This window comes from Canis lupus, chromosome 30, assembly GCF_011100685.1.
Source record: "Canis lupus familiaris isolate Mischka breed German Shepherd chromosome 30, alternate assembly UU_Cfam_GSD_1.0, whole genome shotgun sequence".
Taxonomy (NCBI): Eukaryota; Metazoa; Chordata; class Mammalia; order Carnivora; family Canidae; genus Canis; species Canis lupus.
The window spans coordinates 4708322-4725229 of record NC_049251.1 but is presented as its reverse complement, the minus strand read 5'-3'; the positions used below and the strand labels follow the sequence as shown (position 1 = coordinate 4725229).

Sequence of the window (16908 nt, the reverse complement as noted above, 5' to 3'; positions counted from 1 at the left end):
CTTCTCTTTCCTTCCCCTTCGCATCCCACCCCCACCACCTTGTCTCTGTCTCTGTCCTCCCCATCTCCCACCCTCCCTAGGCGTAAATCTCCAACACTTGCAGTTGACATGCTAACATCCAAGGGCCACAGCCCCGTCACACTTCCGATTAATGAAAGATACAGGCGGTATTGCCGAAAAGAGAATGATCTTACACTTGAGATTAGTCTTCAGTTTCTAGGAATCATTCTGGAGCAGAAATTTTAGGCACATGTAGCCAAATACTATATAATAGTTGTTGTTTTTATTGGAAAACATGAGGCAAACAGGAAAATGGGAAAGGTTAGAGAACATCCCAGCCTAAAATCATCATCTAATGCTTAAATGGTCTTTGAGATAGAAAAGTTCTAAAGAACATGTTCCAGCCTCTTTTTTAAACCCCATTTTCAACATTTTGGGGGTCAAAGTTCCACGGAATAGTCAGGTTTTGTCATTTTAGAGGTGGGATTGTGAGCAGTTAGGTTGTAAAAGAAAAACCCAGTAAATGGTTTTCCAACTCCAGAGTCTGACTTGGGAAAATATGACCATGGAAATCCTTTAATAGAATAATTGACAAATGCTAGTCAATAGATTGATAAATTGCTGATGAATTGTTTAAAAATACAATTTTGGTTAAAAACCAGAATCTTGCTTCATTTTTCAAATCCCCCTAAAATCTTAATCACTGAAGTTAGAAGTTGATTTGTACCGTTATTCCTTCTTAGAGATTTATAATATATTTCAGCCTCTGAAAAGCTGTGGCAGGACCAGAGCAGTAACACTAAGCATGTAATTTGTTCTGGTTGGTATTGTTCCCTACGTTAATTTGCCCCACCACCCCTGTTTTGGAGAAATCACTTACTGACCCGAGGATCCCTCAGAGCACAAGTTGGGGAAAAACTTCCGTAGAAAAATATAATGAGCGGCGCCTGGGTGGCCCAGCAGTTGGGCATCTGCCTTCGGCTCAGAGTGTGATCCTGGAGTCCTGGGATGGAGTCCTATGTCGGGTTCCCTGCATGGAGCCTGCTTCTCCCTCTGCCTGTGTCTCTGCCTCTCTCTCTCTCTCTCTCTGTGTGTGTGTGTGTGTGTGTGTTTCTCATGAATAAGTAAATAAAATCTTAAAAAAAAAAAAGAAGAAAAATATAATGAAGAAGAATATATGTTAAGAAAGTTTTCTCTTCTGCTTTACTTTCTGATTTCATGAATCTTTGTCCTTCATTTCCTGCTCACCATTCCTGTCTCAACACACACAAACACACACACACCCCATAAAAGTTCATTGACCTCAGTTCCCATTACTTTCAGCATAAACCCTCTTCTCAAGTCAGTCAGGCTTATCATGCTCCAATCTAACTAGATCATCTGTTCTCCAGCCTAGAAAAGTCTGATGCTCACTTTCTGCCATGTCAAGTCCGTGTCTTCCTTTAACCTTCATGGAAGATGTGACTGGTGTCTCTAATACCCAGATGGACTCACACCTTTAAACTAATGCCTCTAGTCTGTATCTTAAGTTGTTTCTGAATGCAAAGATCACCAGACCAGAGCCGGGAAGCCAGAGTGACCATCCTACCTCCTCAGGGATTCAGCTATGCCACTTGCAAAACGAGGACAAGAAAATCCCAACAAGCTCTTACATTGTCAATTCTACCTTGTTTCCAAGGTAGAGGAACCGTATTTTCATACACTCAGTTATTTGTTCACCAAACATTTTATCGAGGATGTACTATATTCTTGGCACAGACTCAATAATATAGACCTGCGACGTGGTCCCTGCTCTCTACGACTATCTGGTGGGAAGTAGATAGTTAAGTTATTACAAGTAAGTTGTGATCACAGTACTGAATAAATGCTGTAATGGGCATATTAGATAGATGCTACTGACTGAGAAAGTGCTTCCTACTCAGATTGTGGGATCAGGGAGGTTACCTCAAAGAGGTGTTCTCTGAAGAGAATTTTGGAGGGTGTGTTGACCAGCTGGCCATGGGAGCCCAGCCCCAGCAGAAAGGATTGTGTGCTCTTAGTTAGTTGATGTATTAACTTTATACTTATTTCGTAAAGTTTATTTACTTAAGTAATCTCTACATTCACCGAGGACTCAAATTCACTGCTCTAAGATCAAGAGTCCCGTGCTCTTCCGACTGAGCCAGCCAGGCGCCCCACTTCATCCTTATTAATTGCCTTTTTGTTTATTTGTACTTTACCTGACTCCAAGGTAAGAATCTGTGGCACTTAAACCAGTTTCTAAATTTAATTATTTTTGGATAGACAATGATGTTACTTTGTCTTCATCGTGAAAATGAAGATAATTCAAATGCCATCATTTTTATTTCTTTGTTTTCTAAGGTTTCATTTATTTATTTGACAGAGAGAGAAAGAGCATGAACAGGGGAAGGGTCAGAGGGAGAGGGAGAAGTAGGCTCCCCACTGAGCAGGGAGCCCCTACGTGGGACTCGATCCCAGGACTCTGGGATCATGACTTGAGCTGAAGGCAGACACTTAACTGACTGAGCCACCGAGCACTCCAATATTTTTATTTCTAATAGCTAAATTAAACCACTCTAGGGGAAATTCTGGTAGATGTGAAACATAAATATGCTCTAAAATTCTTTCAAATTGTAGTACAATGTGTTTGTGTCTTTGTCTATGGGAGGTTATAGCTTTGTGTGGAATGTCAGAATCAAAGGTTGATGTCTTTATTTCTCCGCCAATCGAGGAGGGAGAATCCACTAACTAACCTTCTAAAGCTAAAATATTTAAAGACTAAAGCAGATGTGGCATAACTGCTGGTTTGCTAAGTCTCTTGTGGTTTATAAAGATATATTTTATGTCTTTTATGATTACGGGATGATGCTAAAAATTTTGTGGGTAATAATACCGTCACATTGGAAAGACTGCATATGACATCTCTGGAGAAGATAGAGGATGCTACCTGGCTGTCAAGTCAAAGTAAAAGATGTTTAATTTGTTATTAAGAAAAGCAGTTAAGAAATTTTATTTAAATTTGATCCTTGATGTTTGAACATCATAAATATGAGGACATTAAGTCATATGTTCCTAAGTAGATTTCTTTTTTTGCTTCTTGACACAAAGGGATACGTTTTCATAATTTTTAAAGATTATTGTTGAATATATAGCTCTTAGAATGATCATTTATTTTAAATGACTTTACATTTTTTTTAGATTTTTGATTTTTGATTCCTTTGGCACCTGTACTAGATGCTGATATAAACTAGTTAAATAGCATTTGGTTTAAACAGAAAGACCGAAACATATACGCATATTGATGATATTTTGTTTGTTGGATCTTTCTTAATATTACTTGACTTTCTGTGTTTTAATCTCATTTTTTCATATTTTGGGTTGAAGCCACTCCAAAACTTAACACCTAGGAGATTTCTCACTTATGGTTCCCTTTAAAAGTGCTAAAATCTCAGCCTCTCAAACAAGAGACCAAGCTACAATTTAAAGAAAGCAGTGGTATTGATAAAGGGCCCTAAGAATGTTGCCACCTTCCGCATGTGTCTTCTGCTTCAGCCTTTCTTTTAAACCAGCAGGAGAATTGAAAGAAGGGTAAGAGCCTGGCCCCGTCCAAACACTTCTGGCATGACAAGCTGGTCTTCTGAAGTTTCCCCTGCTGCTTTAGAAAAAGGAGCCCCACAGACAAATGAAAGAGCCATGGGCACATTCACATGCATAGCACCTTCCCTCCAAACACCAAGTGGCTTTAGATTGCTGGTGTTGGGGTGGTTTGGCCTGAGATGAAGAATAGAGACTTGAGAACCATTTGTTTTCACACCATTTTGGGTGAAGTGCTGTATTTTTCACCTTAAAAGGCCATTTAAGAAGAAAAATATGGTTTAAGAGGAGGACACAATTTGGAAGCCATCACACTTAATGGAGTCCCTTTTAAATGTAACCCTTTGTCCTATCAATTCTCTTCTAAATTAGTTGTCACTACCCAGAAGAAACCTACCTTTGATAGTCTTATGCTCTTGCTTAAAAACACACAGTGTGCAATATGTGTTTTCTCATATCCAGTTTTTAAAACTCTCTCATAAATTCTCTCGCTAAACTTACCCTTGTTGAGTGTAGAATGGAACACAACTTGTGTATGCAGGGTGACCATGATCTGTTATTACCATGGGCCATCTGGTCACACGGATTATCTCAGAATTGAAGGAAAAAGCAAACTAGACCTAAAAGAGAGGCGGCCACGGTGCAGAGTTTTGTTTTGTTTTGTTTTGTTGTTGTTGTTTTTACTGACAATTGACTTGGCCAGCCATTATTAGATGGACTTTGTAAAATCTGGTGGATCTCTGTAAAGGAAGTAATTCTTAGAGGCAGCCAGGCAGTTTATTATACTTGTTGACACAGCTCTGGAATACTCATATAGTTTTGGAGTTCTGAAGAGATTAGAGGGTTTTGAAGTAAAGTCGTTTTCTTTCCAATCCTTCACTCTTCGTTCGTACTTTGTGTTGAGTGGCCTGCTTGGCGTCTCTGCCCGAGAGACCCACTCTCCACTCAAAGGTAACATTTGGAAGGTTGAGTTTCCTCTCCTCCCCAAACAAATAGGCATCCCTTCTAAATTCCCAGTTTTCATCAACTGTACACCATACCATACCAAAGATAGATTCTCAGGCTTATGCTCTTGATATCTTTCAAACTTGTATTTCTTCTTTGCAGAATTCATCAGTGGCCCTCCACACAACCTGTCCCACTTCCTTTTCATCTCTACCACCTTAATCTGAGTTCACTTTCTCTCCCTCTCTTGCTTGGATTAGGCCTTTCGACCTTCTCAGTTTCTACCATGGCATCAGCATAGCTAATGCACCATATTTTGTGTTATTGTTCCACTATTCAGTAATTTCAGGGATTTCAGTTGGTCACTCAAAAGCTTTCACTAGTGTGGGGGAAACGGGCAGGTATTGGTCCAGGTATAGACTTCCAATTGGAAGATGAAGAAGTTCTGGGGATCTGATGCACAGCATGGTAGCTCTAGTCAGCAGTGCTGTATTCTGCACTTGAATGTTGCTGAGAGGGTCTATCTTAAATGTTCTTACCTCAATATAGAAATGGTTACTCCGTGACATGCTGGAAATGTTAGCAAATGCCACAGAGGTCATCCTTTTGAGTTATATATGGTTAACAAACCAACACACTGTACCTGAAGCTTACATAATGATATGTGTCAATTATATCTCAGTAAAATTGGGGGCGGGGGGGCTGAGAAAGAACTTCCACCAGTTTGTGGATTAACTGTAGTCAACTTTTCCAAAACCAGGAGCCAGTCTGAATTCAATCCCCTTGCATAGAAGGGGCCCTAGTCTGCCTTAGCACCTTGTGCGTGCCATTTCCTTATTTCCTTCCTCTCCAATATTCTTTGCTCTTTTAATCTGGTTCAACTTTCTTCCTTCACAAATTTCAGTGATTAACCTCCATCTGACTTTTAAAATTGGCCCTTTCACACTGATTTACTGAGTGCGAACTGTGTTGATTTGCAATTATTATGCATTATCAAACTGTGCTTTTCAGTTTGTTTCTGTGGGTGTGAAGAGTAAAACTCTTTAAAGGCATGAACTACAGTTTCAAATTTTAAATCTATCTCCAGAGAAGGTCACATAATTATATATTTATGTCTCACATGTAATTTCTTATTACATACAACCTTGTCGTATTTTGTCATTAAACCGGTGTTTTTGTTAAGTACAGAACATTGGAAGATTTTTATATGACACATGTATAGATTGCTGTGGACCTTAAAAATTATTCATCCCAATTTTTATAGGATGGGAAAAGGATGAAAAGAGACCTTACATAATAATTTCAGCTCTTCTAACTTGCTTTCCCTTCCTACCTGCTGTTGTCCCCCCTTCGGAATCCAGTGTCTCCCTGGGATACACACATATACCCAGAGAAAGCACATACCAGTATAATTCTCTGAACGTTGAGGAGGTGGGTGCTTAGAAACTTTTGACTGACCAAAGGGCAGCACTGGACAGAGCAAGAAATGAGGCTGAGAAAAATCTCTATTCCCCCTGGAAAGTGAGAAAGGGGGAGAAGAGAGTAGACACTAGAGGATGGTGTGACCCAAGTAGAAGCAAGGAGTTTTGGCAGCTGTTCTTTTCTCCTTTGTTTTCAGCATTCCCACCACCCACAACATTTCTGTCCTTGGCCTATGTGACTTATATAGCTAAAATATCCTAGAGTTCATAACTCTTTCTCATATATATATATATCCATCTCTCTCTCTGTCTCTCTCTCTCTCTAGAGAGAGAGAGATATACATATACATGTATACATATATATATGTATCTTTATCATGCTTTCTTCTGGAGTAGCACAGAAAACCTAGCCAGGTGTTAATCTCTGGCAAAGTTTATCACCACATGTATGTGTGTGTGTGCACATGCATATATACATGTACATGCACACACATACATGCACATATGTACACATGGCTGATGACTTTTCACAGTTTATCTCAAGGCCACATTGTTTCATGTTCCACTTGGTTGGCAGAGCATCTCTGACCTGACAGGTTTATCCATTAAGAATAGGATCGTGTGTATGAAACCAGCTTAATTCTTAGCAAGATAATAATGCCTATGGCTTATGCAGATTTTGTTGTTGATTTTTCTCCCCTTACATGTAACTCAGGAAGTCTGTGTCAGTATAAATCAGTGGTAATGAAATCAACATTATGGAATCTTTGATATTGCATTTGCTAAAAGCTTTCTGGATGTTTAATTTGGCTTTTAATGATTGATATTATTGACAGTGGAGAAACATTTTTGATGGATATATTTGCTCACAGATTTTAAAAAATCTAATCCCTTTTTCTCTTTGAGTTAAAGAGTGCAATGCTGTTGGAGAGGAAACAGTTCAAATGTGGTCATCACAGGTTGGTGGCACCAAAAATAGAAACTCACTTAGGGTAAAATTTGCTGTCAGGAAAAATGGAGCGTTCTTTCTGAACTCAGGAACGTGTGGTTCATGTGAGCTTGCTTGTAGATGGTTGCTACAATAAGGCTTCTTTCATACAGGTGTGTTTATGCCCCAGGCTTGCTGGCCACAGTCCATTCCATTTACAGAAGCTGAATTAAACAATAACTACCACATTGCAAAAAATGGCGGTGGGGGGGAAGGAGGGGGGGAAAGGTGAGCGTCAAAAGAGATGCCTGAGAGCTTTGTTAGGGCCAAGAAAAACCCTGTTGCAGTTGTCAGAGCTTGTTGATGTTGCTGGGAACGGCACTTTTTTTTTCTCCTGGATTTTGTGGTTCTGCCTTAGGAAAGAAAGTAAAATAGAACGGAAGAACAAAGTCCTACTCTATAAATCAGCAGCTGCTCCTTGCCAGATCAAAGGAGTGACATTTTTGCTTCTGGACTACTTGTCCACTTGAGGGCTTGACAGGCAGCTAACAGCTGGCCTGCTAGACTGTATGGGAGAATCAGCCTACATCTTCTTCCGAGCAGATGACAAGCTAATCAGAGAGATATCCATAGCAGAGGGCATGTGAGTGTACCTTGATCTCCTCAAACATATCTAATACATAATTGCTAAACAGCTTGGTGCATTTTTGGCAAGTTAATGCTTAGGTAGTTTCCACTGAGAAGTAGGATAAAGAATTAATACTTCAATCAAAGGTGATCGTGAAGGCTAAAAAGATCCTAGATTTGTTGGAATCTTCTCCTCTTAGAGTGAATTAGCAAATGGCTAGGAACATAATGAGAATTGGCTTAAATGTATGTAACTGATATCAAGTGACTGGTTGACTTTTCAAAGCCCAGTTAGGCATTAGTGTTTAGGTAGATGAACAGGCAATGGGTAATTGGTAATTCGAAAATGATGAATCCTGCTTTTTATGCTAATAGAATCGGATAAAGTTGTAGGTATTCTCTGTCTGCAAAAGGTTGTTTTCAGGAGCCCCATCAGGTGTGTCGCTATACAGATCTGGAATTTTAATGTCACTAGTAATATTTCTAAAGTAACTCAGTTTCTTCTTGATTTCCATCTGCCATAAATCATGTACAGGGTGAGGTAATATACTGCAACTTATGTCTATTGACTTAGTATTTTATCTTTAAGAGGATAGATCCTAGATATGAATAGCTAAGGAAGTATATGTGTTTTTCTCTCCCTTGCTTTCAAGTAGCATTGAAGGATCACTTTTATAGTACCTGATAAATAACCACATCTGAATAATCTGATGGCATTCCGTAAGAATAACAGTCCTTCAAAATCATAACCTGATGGAATGTTGTGTTACATGCCATCAGGTCTGATTATACTTATGGGGTAATGTTTATTGTTGCTCAGTTTTTAAAGGAAATAAAGGATAATTTCCTATCTTAAAGAAAATTTCCCAAGTACTTTTATTAAAGTCTCTACTATTGGCCATATAAACTTTAATCAGATAAGATGCCAAATTCTCCAGATCACCTTTAAACTTTTTTAAATTATAAAAGTAATTATACTTATTACTATAACTCAAGCAGTAGGGGCACCTGGGTGGTTTAGTCGGTTAAGCATCCAACTCTTGATTTTGGCCCAGGTCATGATCTTAGGGTTGTGAGATTGAGTCCTGAGTGGGGCTCCATGCTGAGTGTGGAACCTGCATAAGATTCTCTCTCTCTCCCTCTCCCCTGCCCCTGCCAACCCCACACATGCACTCGCTCTGTCTCTCTAAAAAAAAAAAAAAGAAAAAAGAAAGGAAAAGAAAACTCAAACACTACAGAAATACATGTAAAAATAAAAAAAGGGAGGAAAGAAAAGTCTACCATCTTCTTCCTACCCTTCCCTGAGAGGCTAAGAGAACATTTCCACCAAAACATGTTATTGCCCAAACTTTTCCTTCAGGAAATACAGAGGAAGTAAAATGAATTAAATTGTTAGAAATTTTTTGGGCAGCCCTGGTGGCCCAGTGGTTTAGCGCTGCCTTCAGCCCAGGGCGTGATTCTGGAGGCCCCGGATCGAGTCCCACATCTGGCTCCCTGCATGGAGCCTGCTTCTCCCTCTGCCTGTGTCTCTGCCTCTCTGTGTGTGTGTCTCTAATGAATAAATAAATAAAATCTTTTTATAAATAAATAAATAAATAAATAAATAAATAAATAGAAATTTTTTAATCACTTGCCTTGAGCAACAGACAACTCTTTAGGTCTGAGGTAGCTTTAGAGAACGATACATGCATTTTTATAGCTAAGTTTCATTATTGAAACGATCTTTGCAAGTGCCTGTTTTTGGAAGAGTACTGGATCATCTGTTTGGTACGTGATCTAGAACAGGACCTCTCAAACCTCAATGTGCATAAATCGCCTGGAGATCCTTTTTTTTTTTTTTTTTTTTAAGATTTATTTATTCACGAGATACACACAGAGAGAGGCAGAGACAAGGGCAGAGGGAGAAGCTGGTTCCCCACAGGGAGCCCGATGCAGGGCTCGATCCCAGGACTGAGATCATGCCCTGAACCAAAGGCAAACACTCACCTGAGGAGCCACCCAGGTGTCCCACCTGGAGATCTTTTAAAATCCTGATTCAGACTCAGAAGTGCCAGGGTGAGGACTGCTGTATTTCTACAGTTCTAACAGACTCAAGGTGGTATTGATGAGACTGGTCTGTGGAATATGCTTAGGCCTACAGGGGTGCAGAGAACCATTTTAGAGAGTGTGATTCCAAAATAGCTTGTCCCACTACCCAGTACCCCAGCAGATGCCTACACCATTGTCTAAAATCCCCCCATTCCGTTACGCGTTTAAATTAGCTATGACTGCTGGCCCCTACCACATGGACACATGGTACTTGTAAGGATAAAACACGATACTACCCTCTTTTCAACTCAGCATGGATTTGCTTAATAGTCACTCACATAGTCTTATTCTTACCTATGAGAGAACAGAGCTCTTTAGGAGGGGACATTGGATAGGTGCATTTTGAGTGTAAGCTAATATTTTTTTTTTTTGTAAGCTAATATTTAATGAGCTCTCACTATGTGTCAGGCACTGTGCCAGGCAACCTTACGTACAGTATGTCCCTCGATTCTCAAAACAATCGAGGCTCAACCACTGCCCTATCATAGACAGGAAGCAAACCAAGGTGTGAAAACTTAAGCAGACTCACCCAAGGTCACACAGCAAATAAAGGACATAGAATACGAGCCCATTCTCTCCATCACTTCATTTTATAGAGAAGTCTGGAATATGGGACCGTGATTGAGAAGGGGTTACTCAAAGGAGGGCATTTTAGTAAAGAACCTACATCAGCCCTTGTAACTTGAGGGGAAAAAACTAGATAAAAGAATATTGAAAAAATATAGTAGAAGGGCATTAAAATATTAGCTTCCTTATAATTTCATCCGGAGCCTTTCATGTGTTCGGCATGAATATTCCCCTACTCGGGGCATATTCATAAAGCTACAGAATGTTTGCGATTCCAGATTAGTATCGTGTTCATGCTGTAAACTTCTGAGTAATTAGTGCCTGTGTTTTTAGAGTTGTAGATAAGTCTAGTGTCTCTCAAATTATAAATTAATCTGTAGCTTTGGGAAATTATGAACTGTGAAGGTGTTTTTGAGCAGCCCATGGATCTCATTCGTTTACCTTCCTTTGCTCACAGCTGTCTGTGAGAAAAGACCCCTTGTCTAGCCATCAGGAAAAAACTTATGCATGACCCAAACGTTCATGTGCCTTGAATACACGTTCAAAGACATTAAACCTGCATAAGTCACCGATTGAACCATTTTTAATAGATCTCCCTGAGAAAACCCCACTCAGCCACAGCCACAGCACAGAGAAAAAACTTGCTCTGTGTGTGCGAACTAAAAAAAAAAAAAAAAAAAAAAAAGAAGAAGAAGAAGAAGAAAGACCAGCTAACTGATTTGTCAAGGTCGAGGCTTCCTTGTTTCAAACGCCAATCAGTAGCAAGCTTGGTGAGTGAGCACCCTCACTGGTGAGTCCCAGGGCTGGGCAAAGTGCGGAAGCAGAGAGCTTCTTCATTTCTTAATAGGTCCCCAGTCACCCGGCTGCCTCTAACCACTCTTCCAAGTTAATCTGATCCCCCTTCAACAGTTTAGCCCCTTTCCTGGACCAGCCCAACCCATGGAAAAGCTTCCAGGGATTCCTGGTCCCTCCTCAGAGCGTTCAGGGCTGGCGGCCTTCCAGGTGACTCCACAGCGGCCTGCGCTTTCTAACAAAAGGAATGCTGCCTACAGAAGTTGGTGACCAGGTGTGGCACGAAGTTAGTGAACCAGAAAGAAGGGATTTATCAGTCATTTAAAAAGAAGGAAGGGGGATGGGGGAGAAAGAAAAGAAATCAACCAACAAGCGGGAATGACACCTAAGCCTCCTTCTATCAATCTGAAATATGCTTTGGAGTGAAAAACCTTTCAAAGAAAAAAACACGATGGTCAGATTTCAGTGGCAGAAAAATGTGCAAAGCTGAAAAGTTTGGCTTTTCTGTGGGGGGTGGGAAGGCAGAGGTGTGGTTTGGGGGTGGGGAGGTCTCTAGGAGCTCTCTCTAGCAAGACAGCGGGATGAGATTTCAATGGTGTTTTGCTCTCTTGGGTTTCTTCTTTAACCATATCCTTCTTTCATCTCTAAGATGACTCGGAAAGGCCTCGTGATTCTTGGAAAGTCATTGAATTTATTTCTATAATTGAGTTATTTTTAAGCTAACAGTCAGTATATGATTTTTAAGAATCGCACATACTAATGCATTTTCTATTTTTGTGAAATTTAGTGAGAAAGTAGATAGTCTTAGTAGATACTCTCCAGAGTCTTTGTGTGCGCCTGGATACTAACTTTGTGTTCAATACAAATCAATGGAACTAGTGCACTTTAGGGTACTCGTTCCCTAAGGAGTCACTAATGGAATTATCTGTAGCCCTTAAAAAAAAAAGTCACAATGAGGCTAATGAAAATTTTTGCTAAGTGAAATCTGGATAAGGCACTGGGCTTACTTACTAGCACATTTTATTTATGGCATTTATCATACATGGCACATTTTACACACAAGTTTTACAAATCTCAGAATGTTTTTAAGAGCTATTTAAATTTCTAAAAGACTTTGTAATTTCAGGTTAAATTGTTTATACCAATAAAGAAGTATATTCTATATCCTCAACTTCAGAATCATTCTGGGATGACATTAAAACTTAGAAAAAATTTTAATATCAGATACAGATGAAAAACTTAACAGTCTTTGAATTGGAAATAACTTGTGGGGGTTTTCATTAAAGTTGGGTGCAGCTTGCTGCATTTTGGTTAGTTGGATGTCTTCAGCAATTTTTCAAATGTTTTGGGTTTGGCAAAGTCCAAAATGTTTTTGCCAAGACCCTCTTTTCCCCTTATTTTTTAAACCCGTGTGAAATTCAAGGATAACTTAATCCATATGTGTCTGATTCATTTACACTTAACTCATCAAAATGTTATTTTGTAAGACCCATTTAATATCCAAAAAACCTTTTGAGCCTTTTTAAGACAAGTCTTTTGTCTTTGAACCAGTGAGTTGTCTTTTTCCATATGAATGGAGCCTTGGACCTTGAAAGATGGAAGATCAGTTGATTTTCAACTTAGACTCTTCAAATTTTAAGTAGAATCAAAACTTGATATTCTGTTTACTGCTTGAGCATTGAATAAGGTCATTTTAAAATATAGATCAGAGGAAGTGGAAAAAATTTTATGCCATGTAATTTGGGAAAAGACTGCTTTGGGAAATTTTATCTTAGCAATACTAAAGAAATAAAAATTACTCCTAGTTTTATTTATTTATTTATTTATTTATTTATTTATTTATTTAGTTCATAGCTAAATGGCTCCATTTTATGTATAGTGATGTGTTTTCCAAGAGTGGCCGTGGATCATCAGTATGGTGGGGTGATTTCATTCTTTTAGTGTTAAATTGTTCTTACAGTCAACTCATTAATTGTTCGTTTTTATAACAACATCTGTGGTGTTTATAAGACATCCCAAGATCAGGGGAGTTGACAATTGGCAGGAGTCGTAAGTTAAGAGATTTCTGAAAAATTGGGGCCCATATGTTTTTAAAATTCTGTGTGATTTGAAAGAATGTGGTAGAATTCTGAATCTGGCAAGAGATAGCGCTATGGATCAAAAAACATTGTTTAAGAACAAAAATTCGGAGAAGCTAAATGGAACCCTAAGTGAATAAAAGCAGAATGTCTCCGACCCTTTGTAAGAGAAACTAGTTGAAGACTTTCCGAGGCTTCTATTTGTATTTGTTTAGTAGAACTGGGCACAGAAAGGCCATGGCCATAAGTGCTCGTGAACATCCAGTCCATGCCATGGTAACTCGTTGAAAATGTAATACCCGAGTGGCATTTCCAAGTTCAGCGCTCCTATAAAGACCTGCTAGCACACAGAATGCTTTTTTTAATGTTCTGTATTGTTGTGTGTCCCCCACTGAACAACCTTTTGAGCGGACCCCGTTTTTCCTAATGTAAACATTCTGACGAGTATCCAAAGAAATGACCTTTGAGTGAACCTCTAACCTTCCCCGTAATTATTTGTTTGAAGACAGTGTGGAGTTCTCCTGCTGAGAACTAAGAACCATGATGCCTTGCAGCTCTGTGAGGAAGGGAGTGTTGGGGGGAACTGGAGAGAAAGACATAAATAAGGGAACCACCTCCAGATGTAAATAATAAAAGAGCAAAAGGGTGAAATTAAAAAGGGAAAAAACAGCAATTCGTCTTACCTAAAGAGTTGTCCTACGGGAAGAAACAAAACCAGGTTTGTAGCACGTGAAGAAGAGGTGAAACACCTCTGCCACGTGTGTCCTCCGTTAGAAACGTTAGAAACGTCAAGGAGGAGAGGGGAGGTTTCCCTCCGGGCTGTCCTGAGCATCTCAGTTGGTCTGAACCTGAGCTGATAAAGAGAGCTTGGGGGGGGTGGGAGCGGGGGGGGGGGGGGAAGAACTGCGGGTCAGGCCTCCTTGGTCCCAGTAAAAACAGTGAGGAAAGAGTAGATACTTAAGTCCCATTTTTGATCTAAGAGATGCTTCTGGAACACTTTGTGATCTGGTCAGTCCTCAGTACCACTTCAGCGCCAGGTGGGAATGAACAGGCCGTTCCAACTCTCGTTTTGTTTTCTCCACTCGGTTGCCTGTCACCCCACCCCCAGCCTGAGGGGGTGTAGCATTTTTGACAACCCAGCTATACTTGCCTAAGTAATAAAGAAGTGCATTGTTTTGCAAACAAACACCATATGCAAAAGACTCCTTTGGTTTTCTTGCAGCTATTATTCTTCGGCCTAATTGTATTCCCACTAGAGCGCTCACCGCTCACCGGAGGCCTGAACAAGTGTGGGCTGCTGTCCTCCTGGGAAGGGACTTCAGCTCCTTAGGAACGCAGAGCTGCCGACACACACTAGAATTTTTCTGGCTAATTTCAAAGAATGGGTTTTCAGTTCCTGCCTGTGGCCCCATGCAGACTCATTAATCATTAAGTCCCCCTGCACTTAAGATTTGAAACTGGAAATACTGGGAAATGTTCTAAGTGGGTATATTTTTAAGGAACTGCTAGCTATAGTCTAGGCATCCTGCCCTCCCTCTGTGTCCACCCACCCGCCCCCCACCCCTGCCAGAATGCACAGCCAATGAATCCTGTGCATCAGCTCAAATGCACGGGCAGTGCACGCCATTAAATGTACAGGAACAAGGGTAACTCGCAAATGGTAGAAAATTGTTTTGTTTTTATTAAATTTGGAGAAATAAAGGAGATTTCTTATCATCTTACTCTGTTTGTACATGAATATTTGATGGGCATTATTAAACATTAAAGTAACATGAAGTAGGCACTTATTTTTGGATTTCCAACAAAATTAGATCCAGGCTTCTAGACGAAATAAACTGCTTCTCCTTTACATTCCTGTGATTCAGCCACCACCTGATTTGAAAACTGTTTTTTAGGCTCTAATATCAACCATGTGTACCTGAGGCTCTGCCTTTCTAGTGGGTTGAAAGGTGGCTGGGTTTATGGTTGGCAGTTACCTTATCCCTGCCCTGGGTGTCCCCGCTTAGGCTGGAAAGGCCGCCCCCAACTGGCACTGACCTCTAAATGACCCCTAACTTTACAGGCTTAAACTGCAGGAGTTGCCGAAGAGCAGAAGTCTTTCTGGCCAGCACTTATTACTGCTGTGTTGGTGATAAAACTTCAGACAGCCTAATTGATGGCTTTGCTGACCTAACAATACCTTGTGAAAGCAGAGTGCCAGAGCCTGGTCTCCATTTATGACCAGCTGCAAGGGGAAGCTAGGTCTCCCTGTGATGGGGAGTTTAGGGAAAGGGGGGAAAAATCTTCCAGCCTGTGAACTTTAACCAGTCTCCAAGTTATTCAAGAAGCAGAAGCACGATTGCAAAATTAATGGACGTTTTCTCAGGGAAAACTTTTCTTCCCCCCTCCCTGAACCCGCGTTGCAAGTCAACCTAGAGTGGGCGATAAGGTGATGGAAATGATCCAGTCAACTACTTGTGAACACTGAAGAGGGAAAAATCGCCTTTGGATTAGAAAGATAATTTTCGGTAGGCGTCTGACCGTGTGGTATGCTCCTCAGCGTTCCTGCAAAGGTGCTTGCAGGGCCCGGAAACTGCATTGGGTGATTGGCCTTCTCTGTTCTGTTTCAGGTTTATTAATGCCAGAAGAAGAATAGTACAGCCCATGATTGACCAGTCAAATCGAGCAGGCAAGTTCCAACCAGTATCTACATTCATGTCCCATAGGCACAAATCCTCATCAAGTCATACTCTAGGAGTTTCATCACCTGGTAAATAAATGCTTCCATCAGGCATCCTGGGAATTTTTTTTTTTTAATGTCCCCAGAATTCCATTCTAGGAAGCAACTTCACTAATTGGTGCTAATTGGAGATTTCCCACCCTGACTCTACTGAAACCGCTTTTTATTTTCCTTCTGAATTGGTAATTGGGCACAAGTATTAGTGCCACAAGCAGTTTGTTTGACTGTGAGCTCTGGAATTACTCATTGCTTGTCTGCATCAATCATTAGCACACTCTCATTTTCTTGTTACCCACAGTTCCTTGGTGTGCACGTTGCTTTCACTCCTGGAGCATCCCCTGTTATACTCATTGTATCCATTCATTTGCCTTGACTATTCATAATATTCTAGTAGGGCCTGACGTGTGCTGCAATGCCAGCGTTCTTTTTTATTAAAAGATTATTACCTTTGTTTGAAACGCTTCACATCCGTCCCACTAAAATACCTGTGGGGCTTTCTCACAGTGTCTCTTAGTTTCTCTGAATTGGTTAGTGCCCAGGACTGTGGGAGCCAGACCCATCAACTCCCTATCATCCCACTTTGAGATTTCCTACATTCCATGTGGTGATGACCGTTGTTGTCCCTAACAAGAGTTCCAAACTTGGAGATTCAAACTGTGGCCTCAGTTTAAAGAATGGAAGAAAATCAGCATCCTTTGGCAAAATTTCCCCAACAACACCGAGATGTTGCTCCACTCATGTAGGCCTGGGGGCCTGTGGGAGGAGAACATGAAATGATTGAAATATCCTCTGTACCATGTTTGAGTTTTCCTTGGTTTGAGTAAAGAGGCACATGCTCAGTTGGATCTGTTTAACCTTGTAAAATTGTGCTCGAATCTCAAATGTTGGCGTCTGATGTGAACATTTTTTATTAGGCCACCAGAGATGGCAGGATCACAACATCTCATCTTAACTAGAGAGCACATTGCAGTATCTATATATTTTGACGGGTCCCAATTTGCCTGCCTCCTGTCCCCTTAACGGAGAAAGAAAAGGAGGACCCACCTGTTAAACTGGCTGGTGAAGTCTCTCCTCCAGAACATTTTATTTATTTATTGACTTACTTATTTTGAGAGGGAGTGAGTGGGGTCAGGGGCAGAGGGAGAAGGA

The 16908-nt window shown here is 40.5% G+C and overlaps 1 protein-coding gene across 13 annotated transcripts in view; it reads left to right on the top strand.

Moving 5' to 3' along the window:
• MEIS2 (Meis homeobox 2) overlaps positions 1-16908 on the top strand; it is a 204923-nt gene that overhangs the window by 183476 nt on the left and 4539 nt on the right. For 7 of the 13 annotated variants that reach the window (XM_038579991.1, XM_038579989.1, XM_038579992.1 and 4 more), the window contains one exon: positions 15650-15789. In XM_038579991.1, coding sequence (XP_038435919.1) covers positions 15650-15789 — 140 coding nt within the window. The remainder of the gene's footprint in view (positions 1-15649; positions 15790-16908) is intronic. The other 6 variants (XM_038579994.1, XM_038579993.1, XM_038580000.1 and 3 more) reach the window with 1 other exon arrangement.